Here is a 13,998-nt window from a genome sequence, read left to right as displayed (position 1 = left end):
GGGACACTAAACAATTGACTGAAACCACATGAAGAAATAAAGGCTTCCAATAAAGATCACACTGGTAAATAGAAATACCAATATGACTGTAGTTTTGATTTGTAACTCCACTATTTACTTCCTACAGGATCTAAAAGACATAAAGTGTAATGATAAATCAGTGGTTTTGGACTCAATGTAAAATACATAGTTTTTGACAAGATCTACATAAAGGTGGGGGAATGGAGGAGTATAGGAACATAGTTTATGTGTCCTATTGAAGTTAAGTTGATATCAAAGAAAACAAGATTGTTATAGATTTAAGATATTAAATTTAAGCCCCACAGTAAACACAAAGAAAGTGTCAGAGAATATGATCATAGAGATGTAAAGTAGAGTATGGGTTCCGAGAAGTGGGGGAAGGAGCAATGGGGAGTTAGTAAGAAATGAGTGTAGGGTTTCTGTTTGGGGTGAGGGGAAATTTCTAGTAATGGATGGTGGGATGATGATGGCATTGCAACATTGTGAATGTGATTAATCCCACTAATGGAATGCTTGGGAGGGGTTGGAATGGGAAGATTTAGGCTGTATATGTGTTTCCACAATTGAAAGAAAAAGACAGTCTAAATAGATAATAACAATTGAATGCCAAGGATGATCCTGGATGGGATCTGAGGATGGAGGAGAGGAGGCTCAAAGAGACATGGTTGGGACATAAGAAAAAAATGAAATACAGAATTTAGGCTTTGTATCAATGTTGAATTTCTTGAACTTCTTAGCTGCACTTAATGTGATTGCATAAATGAATGTTCTTGTTCATGGGAAATGTATATGTGAATTATATTGTTTGTTCAAGGATGTGTGCAGCTTGCTCTCATATGTTCAGAAGACAGAGCAATAGATGATGGATGATAGGGAGGGAGGGAGGCAGGCAGGGAAAGAAAGAAATGGTGGAGTGACAGGAGGTTAAAGTTGGTGGATCTGGGTATTGGTGGAGGGGGGTTGGAGTATGCTGGAGTTCTGTGTATGTGGTTTGTATTGTTTTTGCAACTGTTCCTGTAAGTTTGAATTTATTTCAAAATGAAATTAAAAAAAAAAAACTTTTATTAAAAGAGGGGAAAAAGAGAAAATGAGGGAAAAAGAAACTTAGAATTTGCAAAGCCTTTCTTAGCTTTTGTCTCAATTGTCTCCAATGGGGACTTCTGTGGGACTTATCAAAGTAACAGGGTCAGTCACCCAAAGGTGACACCTGATTTTCTAGTCTGTGTGAGCAGCAAACATCCTCTTTTGGGATGACTTCTCATCAGTGAAGCCCGGTGTACTGGGCAAGCTCACTACAGTCTGTCTTGTTCTTGAATCCATAATATCAATGTATTGCCAGAAGGATCACCTCCCCGAGAAAATGATCATTCATTAAACCATTTGGGAGGCTGGACTGTGCAGATAAGTGATGATGGTATTTAGTTCATCTTTATCACTCACCATTCCTTTGCTACTCACTGACTCTGTCCACAGGCCATATCAGGCTACTGGCAAATTTTAAAAGTGGGCTAAGGAGGGGTGTTGGGCTTCCCCACCTCGATGGTTGCTGATGTGCTCACAGACATAGGGGACTGGTGGTTTGACGGCTTGAGCCCTCTACCACAGGACTTGCCCTTGGGAACACTGTTGCTAAAAAGGAGAGGCTAGGCCTGCCTATAATTGTGCCTAAGAGTCTCCTCCTGAATGCCTCTTTGTTGCTCAGATGTGGCCCTCTCTCTCTAGCTAAGCCAATTTGGCAGGTGAAATCACTGCCCTCCCCACTACGTGGGATCTGACACCCAGGGGAGTGAATCTCCCTGGCAACGTGGAATGTGACTCCCGGGGAGGAATGTAGACCCGGCATCGTGGGATGGAGAACATCTTCTTGACCAAAAGGGGGATCTGAAAGGAAATGAAATAAGCTTCAGTGGCAGAGAGATTCCAAAAGGAGCCGAGAGGTCACTCTGGTGGGCACTCTTACGCACACTTTAGACAACCCTTTTTAGGTTCCAAAGAATTGGGGTAGCTGGTGGTGGATACCTGAAACTATCAAACTGCAACCCAGAACCCATGAATCTCGAAGACAATTGTATAAAAATGTAGCTTATGAGGGGTGACAATGTGATTGGGAAAGCCATAAGGACCACACTCCCCTTTGTCCCCTTTGTCTAGTTTATGGATGGATGAGTAGAAAAATGGGGGGGCGGGGACGGCACTCAGTGTTCTTTTTTACTTTAATTGTTCTTTTTCACTTTAATTTTTATTCTTATTATTTTTTTGTGTGTGGTAATGAAAATGTCAAAAATTAATTTTGGTGATGAATGCACAACTATATAATGGTACTGTAAACAATTGAATATATGCTTTGTTTTGTATGACTGCATGGTATGTGAATACATCTCAATAAAAATGAATTAAAAAATAAAAAAAGTGGGCTAAGGGACCCTTTGCAAGAATACTCTCTACCCATCCCTCTTCCCTGACTCAGTGCCTTTCCTTCTAGAGCTACTTTGGGCATCCCCTGGTGGCGTGGTGGTGGTGGTGGGTGGGGGGCAGGGGCTTCCTTAACCATCTCTCCCAGCTAATCTCAAGGTGGGCTTCTCTTTTCTGGGTGTTAATAGTTTCTCTTTCTTATGTTTAAAGACCGTGTATTCCAGGATCCCCCAAATTTGTTTTGAAATGTGAACAGGTTGAAATGTCATGGTTGGACAACTATTCTTTTAAGTTTTGTGAAATTGTGAAATATGACACACATGCAGAAAATTGCGTAACATATAAATGTGCAGTATAATAAATCATTACAGTGTGAATGTCCACATAACCACCATCCAAGACAGGGAACTGCCATGGCTGCTCTTCCAGAAGCTCCCCAGATGTCCTTCTTGATCATATCCCCCTTTCTCTCCATTTCTCTCAAGAAAATCAGTTCCTTGCTTTTCCTTATACTTTTACTATCTTTATATGTACCCATACGTTATAGTTTGGTTTTGCCTGGTTTTGAATTTTGTATAAGAGGAATTGTAGTATATGGATTCTTCAGTGCCAGGCTTCTTTGACCCAACGTTGTATTTCCAAGATTTATTGGTGTTATTGAGTGGAGCTGAAGTTAATTCATTTTTATAGCTTTGCAGCTGTGTTTTTTAACCTTTTTTTCATTATCATCCCCCTAAGGAGTCTTTTTAGACAACTTTTTTGTAATTACCCTTCCTCTCCATGAAATTTTAATGCCTGAGGTATACTGTATATCTGTTTGTGTACTCTATATATGTCTGTTCTTTATAGATTAAAAGAACAAGATTTTTTTTTTACCTCGTAAGAATGAATTTTTACCCCTTTGGAGATGGTATCGCCTCCTTTGAGAGTGCATGCTTCAGAGCAGGATTTCCCACCCTCAGTACTATTGCCATTTGGTGCCTGATAATACTTTCTAGTGAGGGCTGTACTCTGCATTATAGGATGTTTGGCAGCATCTCTTACTTCTGCTCACTAGATGCCAGTATCTCTACTCCCCTTCCAGTTGTGACAAACAAAACTGTCTCCAGATATTGTCAGATGTGCTCTTGAGGACAAACTCTTTCCTGGTTTAGAACCATTGATATAAAGCATTGGTTATTGAGCAGAAAATGGGAAATACCCTGATAGTTTGACAACAGGAGATTAAGTCAGCGATGGTGCCTCTGTACCGGGTGTTCACCGTCTTTACTGTCATGGACATTTTGCATAATCTATTAAGTTAAAAAAGCAGTGTTACAACAGGGGTGTATGACACAATAAAAGTTTTGAGGAAAGAAAACATTTACTGTATTTTATTTGTATATATTTATGAGTATGTTTGCATAAATCTGGAAGACTGTATGCCAAAGTGCTGACAGCGGTTTTCTCTGGGTCATGGAATTAACGAACAATTTTTCAATTTTCTTTTAGTTTTTCTCCATTTTATAACATTACTACCACATGAAAGGTATTATTTAAGTAATAACGTTTCAAGTATCTGTCGTAGGGGAGAATATCAATATAATCTGAGAACTAATTTGGTGTTTGGTTTTCTTTTTTTCTTATTTCTGTTTCTTATTACCTCCAGAAATAAGAAACATAAGTTTTTATGTTCAGTTGTTTTTTGCAAAATGAATCTTGAGGACTGTATAGGAGATGCTTTGACAATCATTAAGCTTTGTTATCTCAGCTGATACTCAGACATTTCCCCAAATGATACTTTTCCTTAGAATGGCTACATTGGGATCTCCTGACTTTTCCTTCCTCTTATTTTAATTTGCAGGTGGAAAATGAATATGGCAGCTACTTTACCTGTGATTACGACTACCTGCGTTTCCTGCAGAAGCGCTTCCGCTACCACCTGGGTGACAAGGTGGTTCTGTTCACCACCGATGGGGTGCATGAGAAGCTCTTGCAGTGTGGGTCACTGCAGGGCCTCTATGCCACAGTGGATTTTGGACCAGGTTGGTGTTCGTAGTGACAGAAAATGCAGCTAAGGCCACGTGATATTGGACTTGTTATTCAGTTAATTGCTCTGAGCAGATGTTGTTTGAAGTGGGATGGGCATATTGAATGAGATTTCTCAACTCTTTCTTTACCAAGTAACAGGTTTAATAGTAATAATTAATAAAGCACACTTCAGTGGCAAAAGGTTACCTTATTTAAGCTGATTTGACTTGTAGGCCAAGAGCTTACAGGGTGGCAGCATTGTCATTTTGATTTCAGCATTGGCAGAGCTGGCCTGGAAATTGGAATACTGCTTTATTCAGGGCTGGCCATCCCAGAATAAGGAAACTGGGTGTATGCAGTTCCAGCCAAGAGAAACTCTACCCTGAGGCAGAGCCCTCTTTCAGTTTCTGTGTCTGGGACATGCTGCTCTGCTGCTCTTCTCTACTTGCCTTGTCCCCCATCTTGGCAGGTTGCTCTGGGCTGGGATGTGGCCATAGTATAAATGTTGAGGTCAGCCACTGGCTCGGAGCTATTGGCCTGTCAGCCCTTCGAGTGCAGGGAACTTACCTTACACTTCCATTATCTTTATGCATAGCTCATAGCTCACTGAACTGTGAGTGGCTGGAGGTAGGTTGGTAAATGTTACAAAAGTCACCTTGCCTGACCTGTTAATGCTGTGTAAGCTGTGGAGGTTCTGCAAATCAAAGTTCTGGGTGGGCGGGCAGCATGGCTAGGACATTTCTGGACAGAGTAAATGTTAAGACAGTCCTCATTTAGGCTGAGAGCAGCTTTCATAAAGGAAATGACTGCTAAATGCGGTGTGTGATACTGGATAGAATCCTGGACTGGACTTTTTTATTTATTTATTTTTTGCTATGAAGGACCTTATTGGGATAATTACAATCTTTGAATAAGGTCTGTAGGTGAGCTAATAATATTGTATCAATGCTAATTTCCTAATTTTTATAGTTGTATTTATGTAAAGAATGCCCTTGTTTTTAGGAAATAAGCACTGAAGTATCAAAAAAATATGTCTATATATGGAGAGAGAGAAAGAATGCGTGAAACTGATAAAGTAAATGTGATAAAGTGCTAGCAATTGAAGAATCTGGGTGAAGGGGATATAGGAGTTCTTTGCACTATTCTTTCAACTTTTCTATAAGTTTGAAATTATTTCAAAATAAAGTTAACGAGCAAGCAAAAAAGATCGACTCTTTAAGTACCATAAAAACCCTGCTGTTTTCTTCTCTGAGGTATAAGCCACTCGAACCTGGTGCTTTATATACATTACATATCCAAAGTTGCTTCTCTTGAAGGGATTAGACTAAAGTTGCATTTTTAAAGAGGTTCTTGCGTTACAAAAAAAGAAAAAAAATTTGACCTTAAGTGAATTGGATGTTTCTAGAAACCTGGTACATTGCTCAGATTTGGTGATGAAATAGCTCACCTACAAAGAGCTGCAGAGGAAGTGGCATGCTGGTTTCCTCCTGCTTTGGCACGTTTCCATCACAGTGATGAAAAAGTACAGTATTTTTTCTGTTGGGAGGAGCAAATTGAAGATTATTAAGGGTTTAAGTGCTATTTCTATGTGAGGTGAGAGCATGATTGTTACTGCTGTGGGTTGAAGAATGGACCTTTGTGGGGTCAGTGTGCCTGGGACAGGCGGCCCTCCTGCATGACGCTTTTGATAGCTTCATTCATCTGTGTGGAAGAGGGGCATGGCCTGGAGGACAGATCACCAGATGCTCATGAAAACATTTAAAGACCTGAATGCCCACCTAAGGCTTACTAGTGAGAAATATGAGCATAAAGTAGATGAGAGCCCAGTCTTTCCTGATGAGCATATTCTCTCCTGAAAGCTGGCTTTATGGGGAAGCCAAGGGCTGATGAGAGAGCAAGGGGTTATTTGGAGGGCCTTGGCTGGCATTGTTTCCATCTGAGACACCTGCTGTTGGAACTGGATTATGAAGTTTGGAGCCAGGGCATCCTCTGTTCTGACTGATATGGACATTTATCCATGCTCACTTGTTCCCATTACCTCTCTGTGAACAAATTATTTTTCTTTTTAGAGGAGGAAGGGAGAACAAAAGACATGGGCATCCAAAGGAATATTTCAGAAAGAAAAATTGAGAGCAAGGGGTATGGCTGATGACTTATACATAAGAATATACCCTAGAGTATACCCTGTTAATTAGGGATAAGCACAGCCAGACCACCTTCATCCCTTTGATTTGTCAACTAATTGGCAGATATTTGTGGCACTATTTTATGTGTGGCGCTGTGATAGCTATAAGGAAGTGTCCTCAAAGGAGTCCCTTCCTGGTGGGAGTATTTGATCCAGCTAGGGTCAACCACATGCCCATGTGAAAAGACAGGAGCACAAGACATGTGTCTAGGCCCTGGGAAATACAGAAGGCAGGCCTTCCCACAGCAGGAAAAGTCAGGGAAGTTCACAGGACCTGTTCAGAGAGGAAGCAGTGTTCTCTGGTCCCCACACATCTACTGAAGGGATGGGCTGGGTCTGGCCTGATGCTAGCCTGAGACCTGGGAGTGTGGGGAAGGGCAGGGGGACTCAGAACCAAGTCCCATAAAGGGCTCTAATAATTTAACTTCTTGTCAACCCTATGACTGACCTTCCTTCTCCCTCTTGGAATTTTCAGGTTCCAATATCACAGCTGCTTTCCTATTACAGAGGAATAGTGAGCCCAGAGGACCCTTGGTAAGAATCAGGCATGGGGTATAGACTTTTGCTTGTGTTCATTTATAGCTGTTGGCAAAGAGAGATTACGTGCTGCAGAAGAGTAGCAGTAGATCCTGATTTTTCTGCCTCAGGGGTCAATAGCTGATGGGACTGTGAGGACATAGCCCGTCAGGAGATGTGAAACTGAGTAGAATGGAGTGGAATGTAATGGACTTACGTGTAACTCCTGTCATGTATCAGGCTCTGTGGTCATATGTAGTTTATCTCATTTAGTCATCGTGGCAACTAATAAGTAGTGTTGTCTCCATTTCTGCTGAGGCTCAGAAAATATACATAACTTGCCCAAGGTCATTCAGCTGGTGAGATGCAGGGCCAGGTTTTGAGTTCAGGTCTGTTCAAGACAGAGCTTCTCCATCTTTAATGTGTTTATGAATCACCTGGGGATCTTGTTAAAATGCAAAATCTCTTTTGCTGCATCTGGGGTGGGGCCTGAGATTCTGCATTTCTAACAAGCAACAGGTGAGGGGGTGCGGCTTTGCTGACCATTGTTTGAGTTGCAGGACTCTAGGGCATGCTGCATAGGCTCCTAGCAGGAGGTGGTGATGCCGAGGTCTAGGAGAATGTAAATCCATCAATCCATCTCTCCCTCTGCTCTTAAGCGGTAATTATTGCTATAACTCAGCCCATTTAAGAGGTTTGATCCTGTGCCTTCTCTGCAGCAGTTCTGGCTGCCTCACTCTGGTACAGACCTTGAGCAGATTTTTCTGAGTCTGGTCTCTGCTTTGTGAGCAGTGCGGCACCTGCACTCAAGATTTTGGGTGGAGCTGTGTACTGGAGCCTGAGATGAGAAGGTCCCACAACACTGCCAGATATCTTTTTCCTTCTCCAGACCCAAAGCTTGACAGGTTATTCCCAAAAGAAACATGAAGTGCTTGGGTCCTGCTGTGGAGAATACTTGTATGAGTCTACCTCATTTTAAGTCAACCAGAGATCTGAAGATCTGGATTCACACAATGGGTGAATTTGGAGCTGGTTATTTTATAAAAATATTTTGCTATGCAATTCCTTTGCCCAAGAAATTTTCTCTCTGTATTTAAACTGAGGACTGGTTAACAGAATTTTAAGGCAGATAGAATTTCTCAAAGAATACTTGTCCTGTATCAGGTGAGCTCTTGCTTTGGTGCAGTTGTCAGGGTTGGTGCCTGGGGAGCGAGTGTAGGTGAAGCTGTTATTGGAAGTCCTCACTGGCCCCCAGCTCTGGGAGAAGCAGTTTGTGTCAGCTTCGCTTTCCACCCTTCCCATGGTGTAGTTGGGGCATTACAGGGAAGCCCAGCATTTGAAAGACCCTCCATGGCCTTCTCTCTTCTTAGGTCAACTCTGAATTCTATACTGGCTGGCTAGACCATTGGGGCCAACCCCACTCGACAGTCACGACCGAAGCAGTGACCTCCTCCCTTCATAACATACTTGCCTGGGGGGCGAATGTGAACATGTGAGTGTTGACTTCCAGAGGGGAGGGCACTCTCGAGAGCTGTAGGCTCACAGTGAAGTACCGTCTGTTCTCTGTTTTCGTTGTAGGTACATGTTTACAGGTGGGACCAATTTTGCCTATTGGAATGGTAAGAGCAATTTAACATCTCTTTGTAGAGACTTATAGCAGAATGTCTCTGGTGTTTGAACTTGGGGATGTGCCAGTGGGCAGTTTTACTTTTTTACTTTTTGTTTGTATCTATTCCTACATTTTCTAGTATGTAAGAAATAATTTTTAAAAATCATTTTTCTTTAAAAAGTTTTTAAGGAAAATAACTTGAGCATTTAGTAGCCTTTCTAAAAAAAAAAAAAAAACAGGGTAGCTAGGCATAGCCTGTGATGTAGCTTACTTGTTCATATATTCTGCTGTGGTTTTTTGCTTTTGTTTTTTTTTTAACATTTTGTTTTATTGAGATATAATTCACATACTGTAAAATTGACCACTGTGAAGTGTACAATTCAGTGGTTTTTATTATATTCACAAAGTAGTATAACCATCACCACTATGTAACTCCAGAACATTTTCGTCACCCCCATTCTGTACCCTTTAGCAGTCACTCCTCATTCCCCTTTCCCCTAGCCTTGACAACCACTGATCTGCTTTCTGCCTCTGTGGATTTGCCAGTTCTGGACATTGCACACAAATGGAATCATATAAGGTGTGACTTTTTGTGACTGGCTTATTTCACGCAGCATGTTTTCAAGGTTCATCCATATTGTGGCATGTACCAGTGCTTCATTCCTTTTTATTGCTGAATAATATTATTTCATTGTATGGATATACCTTGTTTCGTTTATGCATTCATCAGTTGCTAGACATTTGGATTGTTTCCACTTTTTGACTATTGTGAATATTGGCTATTATGAATATTATGAACATACATGTACTTGTATTTGTTCCAATGAATACCTATTTTCAGTTATTTCCAGTATATCCCTAAGAGTGGAATTGCTGGGTCATGTGTTAACTCTGTGTATAACCTTTCAAGGAACTGCCAGACTGTTTTCCGAAGTGGCTGCAGCATTTTATATTCCTAATATGGTCTTTTATTTGGTAAGAAAATATACTACAAATGTCTCTGCATTGTCATTCATTTTTGCAAAGACAAATTATGCTATATTCATTGTCTTCTAAGCCTCATTCTCCACCTCTCTCCACTTCTGAAATTTCTCTCTGAATCATTGAGAATGCCCTATATTTGAATGTTGGAGACTTAGTTGGGCCCAAATCTCCCAGGATCTGAAATTGGATACGGTCAGCTATTAATGAAATTTCTCCTTTGCACTGCCATATTATTTGCAGGTTGGAATGGGGTTGGAGAGACGTTTCTTATGAGTATTGTTAATATTATTGCTATTATTAGAGCCAAGAGATTGAGATATTGCAAAACTCAATTGTCACTGCTTATAAAATAAAAGTGTGTTTTTGGTCATCTCTGCATGGTTGTCTTCTCAATAGAAATGGTTAAGACCTGATATTACCTTTTCCATTCAGTAGAGATTCCACCCAGCTGTGTTGATGGAATTGTGACCCATCAGTCAATCCAGGAAAAAAGGCTGATGGTTGTTTGGCTCTTTACAGGTTTTTAATATATATTCATATATATCTTTATTGCTTTATTTAAAACAATACCTGCTTCTTAGGAAAAAATTCGGGCAATATAAAAACTATACTTCAGAAATGGAAGTTGTCCTTAATTCTCTCTCCTATCCCACCGTAAGTCTCTTTTCTGCCACTATTTTCTAACTTCATTCTTATAGCAGTCTCACTTGAGCTAAAGACTATCAGTACCACAGTACAGATGAGAAACAGGGTGCCAAAAGGGGCTACACATTTCCCATTCAGTGGTGGAGCTTGGACTGAAACTCAGGTGAAGCAATCACTGCCCTTTGTATAACCCTGTGTGGCCGAAGCCCCTCAGTCAGCCCCCAGACGAGCCTACTGTGTTCTGCCAGACCTCTCTCAACTTGCCCTTTTGCCTGATCTGTTTGGAGAGTGGGGAGGAGGGTGGTTAGTCTGAGCTTCTTAGCGCATATTCTTCAGGCCAGCTTCCCAGAGGAGGGCAGTGACAGCTGGAGGGGAGGAAGCTTGGAGCCATCATGCAGCTGCCCCAACTCGAAATGCACGTGCTTGCACAGGTGTGTGCACCCATGCTGTGCATGCCTGTGTACTCCCACCTGTATGATGCCTCCTATAGGACCCAGCCTGTCCTATATGTGTCCTATCTGGCTGACAAAATGTGGAGCATTGAGGAATGTTGAGGTGAGTAGGTCTTACCATTTCTTTTGCTTTCTTACCTCACACCCCCTAACATGGCCAGAGGAGGCTTGAATTTGCACTGTTTCTCTGTGATGCTACCCTATTATGATCTGAAAGCATCCAAAGAAAGGTTCTATTGGAGGAACTAGAAGAAAGACAGTTTTCTAGTCCATCCTTAAACCCACTGGGCAGCATCCCAGCCTGAGTTCCCTCAGCCTATAAAATCTGTTTACGGAAGTCACACTTGTTTAACTTGACTTGGCAGCCTCTCACTGAGCTCCTTCTCTGTGCCTGGCTCTGGCTGGGGATTCAGGGGTAAATGAGGCTCAGTCTCCACTCCTAAGGTGCATACAGTCTAGTGGAGAGTAGGACATATAAATAAGAAACACAGCACAGCACAGTCATTGCCACATTAGAGGTAGAGTAGGGGCCACAAAGCAGTAGGTGAGCTCCTTGCAACAAAGTATGCGGTTTTATGTTCTTCGCATCTCAAAGCAAGGGATTCTGTTCTAACCTATGCATCCCCAGAGGCAGGTGCTGCACTGGTTAGCCGTGAGTGATATTCTGATTAATATGAAATGGGGGAAAAGTAAAATGACTGGATCAATTCAGTTTGTTGAGTCATCTAGGTCTTTCAGAATGTAGGTTCTGTTAAGAGAACTAATGAAAAAGAATCTTGACCTAGTTCATCTGTCATCTCCACCACTGTTAAGGTCACCCAGGGTGGCTCCATCATTTGTGAGCTATATTGAAGGAATTTGTTACTAATTGTTGCTGAACTATCAGATTTTGTGCCTCATTTACTTAAAATTATCCCTAAAATAATGTCATTCTCACACATTTGCTTTCTGAAGTAGAAGAGAGATTCTCTGGTTTCTCTTCAGAATGTATAAATCTTTTGCCTTTACATCTAATCTTTAGTAAATGGAGAGAAAGAACTCTGAGTTTTTAACAAATTTTTTGAGGCCCTGCTCTAGCTGGGCTATTAAAACTCTTAAAAAACTTGTGAGAGGATCCAAGATGGCTGATTAGGGGGAGGGTAGGCTCACTTCTCTCCCAGAAAAACAACTAAGGGTTGGGAAGAAACTGTCTGCAACAAGGATCTGGGGCTCTAGAGATCAGGGAAAATGCTTTACAACACCCAGGAAAGTATGGAACGAAGAGATGAAGAAGCTTCGGTGAAAGAATGAGAGATGATGCAGAAAGCGTCTGGTTCTCCAGTCTCTGGTCAGCTCCAGACTGAAAAGGCAGTGGAGGTTTACTCTCCCCAAAACAGGGCAGGGCATGATCTAGCACTGTGCCAGCTTTTGGCTGGCTAATTTTAGCTACTGGAACTACTAACAGTTTAAACCAGATCTGGCTGTACCATTGTCTGGAGTGAATAGAGATCTAAGAAGAGCCTCCCTTCTGAGGGCTGAGGGGAATAGGTTGTCAAAGAAACCATCTACTGGCAGGTGAGGTAAGCGCACCTCTTGGAAGACAACTAAAAGGCTTTTGGACGAAGAGGACCATATGCTGGGCATGCCAGGAAAGTGCCTCCTTGGGGAGCAGAATTAAAGGCTTTTAGGCATCTTTACCTAAACTTTTCCCTGGGACTGGTGGAACTGGTATTCACCCCCTACTTGGGTATCTCACCCAGCCCTAGGACATACCAACAAATCAAGTGTTGGGTTGGGTCAAACCATTGAACCAAGTTTCAAAGAAGAACATTTGCACAAACCCAATCAACAACAAAAGCTTTGACCTTCAGAGTAAACTCACCAAGATAATCCAATGCCCAGACATCAGCAAACAAAAAAATAATAATGTCATATGAAGAAACGGGAAGATACGGCCCAAAGGAGCAAATTAAAAAGTCAGAGGAGATACAGAATCTGGAACAACTAATTAAAGATGTTTAAACAAATCTCCTAAACAAATTCAACAAGATGATTAAAGAGATAAAATATATTAAGAATACACTGAGTGAATATAAAGAAGAATTTGGAAATATACAAAGAAAAAGAACATCTTATAGGAATGAAAGTCACAATAGATGAAATTTAAAAATACTCTAGAAGCACACAACAGATTTGAGCAGGGAGAAGAAAGGATCAGCAAGCTAGAAGACAGAGCATCCAAAGTAGAACAAACAAAAGAGCAGATAGAGAGAACAATGGGAAAAATTGGACAGGGGCTCTGGGAACTGATTGACAACACAAAGTGCACAAACATTTGCATCATGGATGTCCCAGAAGGAGAAGAGAAGGGAAAAGGGGCAGAAGGTATATTTGAGGAAATAATGGTGAGGAGTTCCCAACTCTTATGAAAGGAATTGATATCCATGTCCAAAAAGCACCGTGTACTTCAAACCAAATAAATCTGAATAGACCTACTCCAAGACACATACTAATCAGAATGTCAAAAGCCAAGATAAAGAGAAAATTCTGAAAGCAACAAGAGAAAAGCGATTAATAATATACAAGGGATGCCCAATAAGACTAAGCACTAATTTCTCATCAGAAACCATGGAGGCAAGAAGGCAGTGGTATGATATATTAAAGATAGTGAAAGAGAAAAATTGCTAGCCAAGAATTCTCTATTTGGCAAAACTGTCCTTCATAAATGAGGGAGAGTTCAAGATATTCATAGATAAGCAGAAGCTGAGAGAGTTCATTAGCAAGAGTTCTGCCCTACAAGAAAATACTAAAGGGAATCCTGAAGGCTGAAAGGAAAGAACAGGAGAGAGTGGCTTGGAGGAGAAATGAAGTAGAAGAGAAAGGGGTGGCACAGAGCCTTGCTGGTCCACGTATCAGCAGCTTCACCAACACTTGGGAGCCAGTTAAAAATGCAGAATCTCGAGTCCAACCTGAGACCTGCTGGATCGGAATCTCCGGGATTAAGACTCAGGAATCTGTATTTTAACACACTGCCATGTGATTCATATGCATGAGTAAATTTTTGAAACACTGGTGTCAAGGATGAGACCTCTAGTATAGATTGCCCATTAGACAATAATGGCAAGAACATTTGCTTTCTAGACCATTTATATACACAGTACTGGCATTATCCATTGGTCATTCTT

At 41.3% G+C, this 13,998-nt stretch overlaps 1 protein-coding gene and 1 non-coding gene across 3 annotated transcripts in view; both read left to right on the top strand.

Moving 5' to 3' along the window:
• The window catches only part of GLB1 (galactosidase beta 1), a 92,256-nt gene that overhangs the window by 25,798 nt on the left and 52,460 nt on the right, over positions 1–13,998 (top strand). For both annotated transcript variants that reach the window (XM_037846674.1, XM_037846680.1), the window contains exons 6-9: positions 4,277–4,457; positions 7,104–7,162; positions 8,515–8,636; positions 8,723–8,763. In XM_037846674.1, coding sequence (XP_037702602.1) covers positions 4,277–4,457; positions 7,104–7,162; positions 8,515–8,636; positions 8,723–8,763 — 403 coding nt within the window. The remainder of the gene's footprint in view (positions 1–4,276; positions 4,458–7,103; positions 7,163–8,514; positions 8,637–8,722; positions 8,764–13,998) is intronic.
• LOC119510820 lies at positions 11,799–11,918 on the top strand. Its single transcript, XR_005212035.1, has one exon. It is a non-coding gene; the product is annotated as a U5 spliceosomal RNA (small nuclear RNA).

The sequence above is a fragment of the Choloepus didactylus genome, chromosome 1 (assembly GCF_015220235.1).
Source record: "Choloepus didactylus isolate mChoDid1 chromosome 1, mChoDid1.pri, whole genome shotgun sequence".
Classification (NCBI taxonomy): domain Eukaryota; kingdom Metazoa; phylum Chordata; class Mammalia; order Pilosa; family Megalonychidae; genus Choloepus; species Choloepus didactylus.
This window is presented reverse-complemented; position numbering and strand designations above follow the sequence as displayed.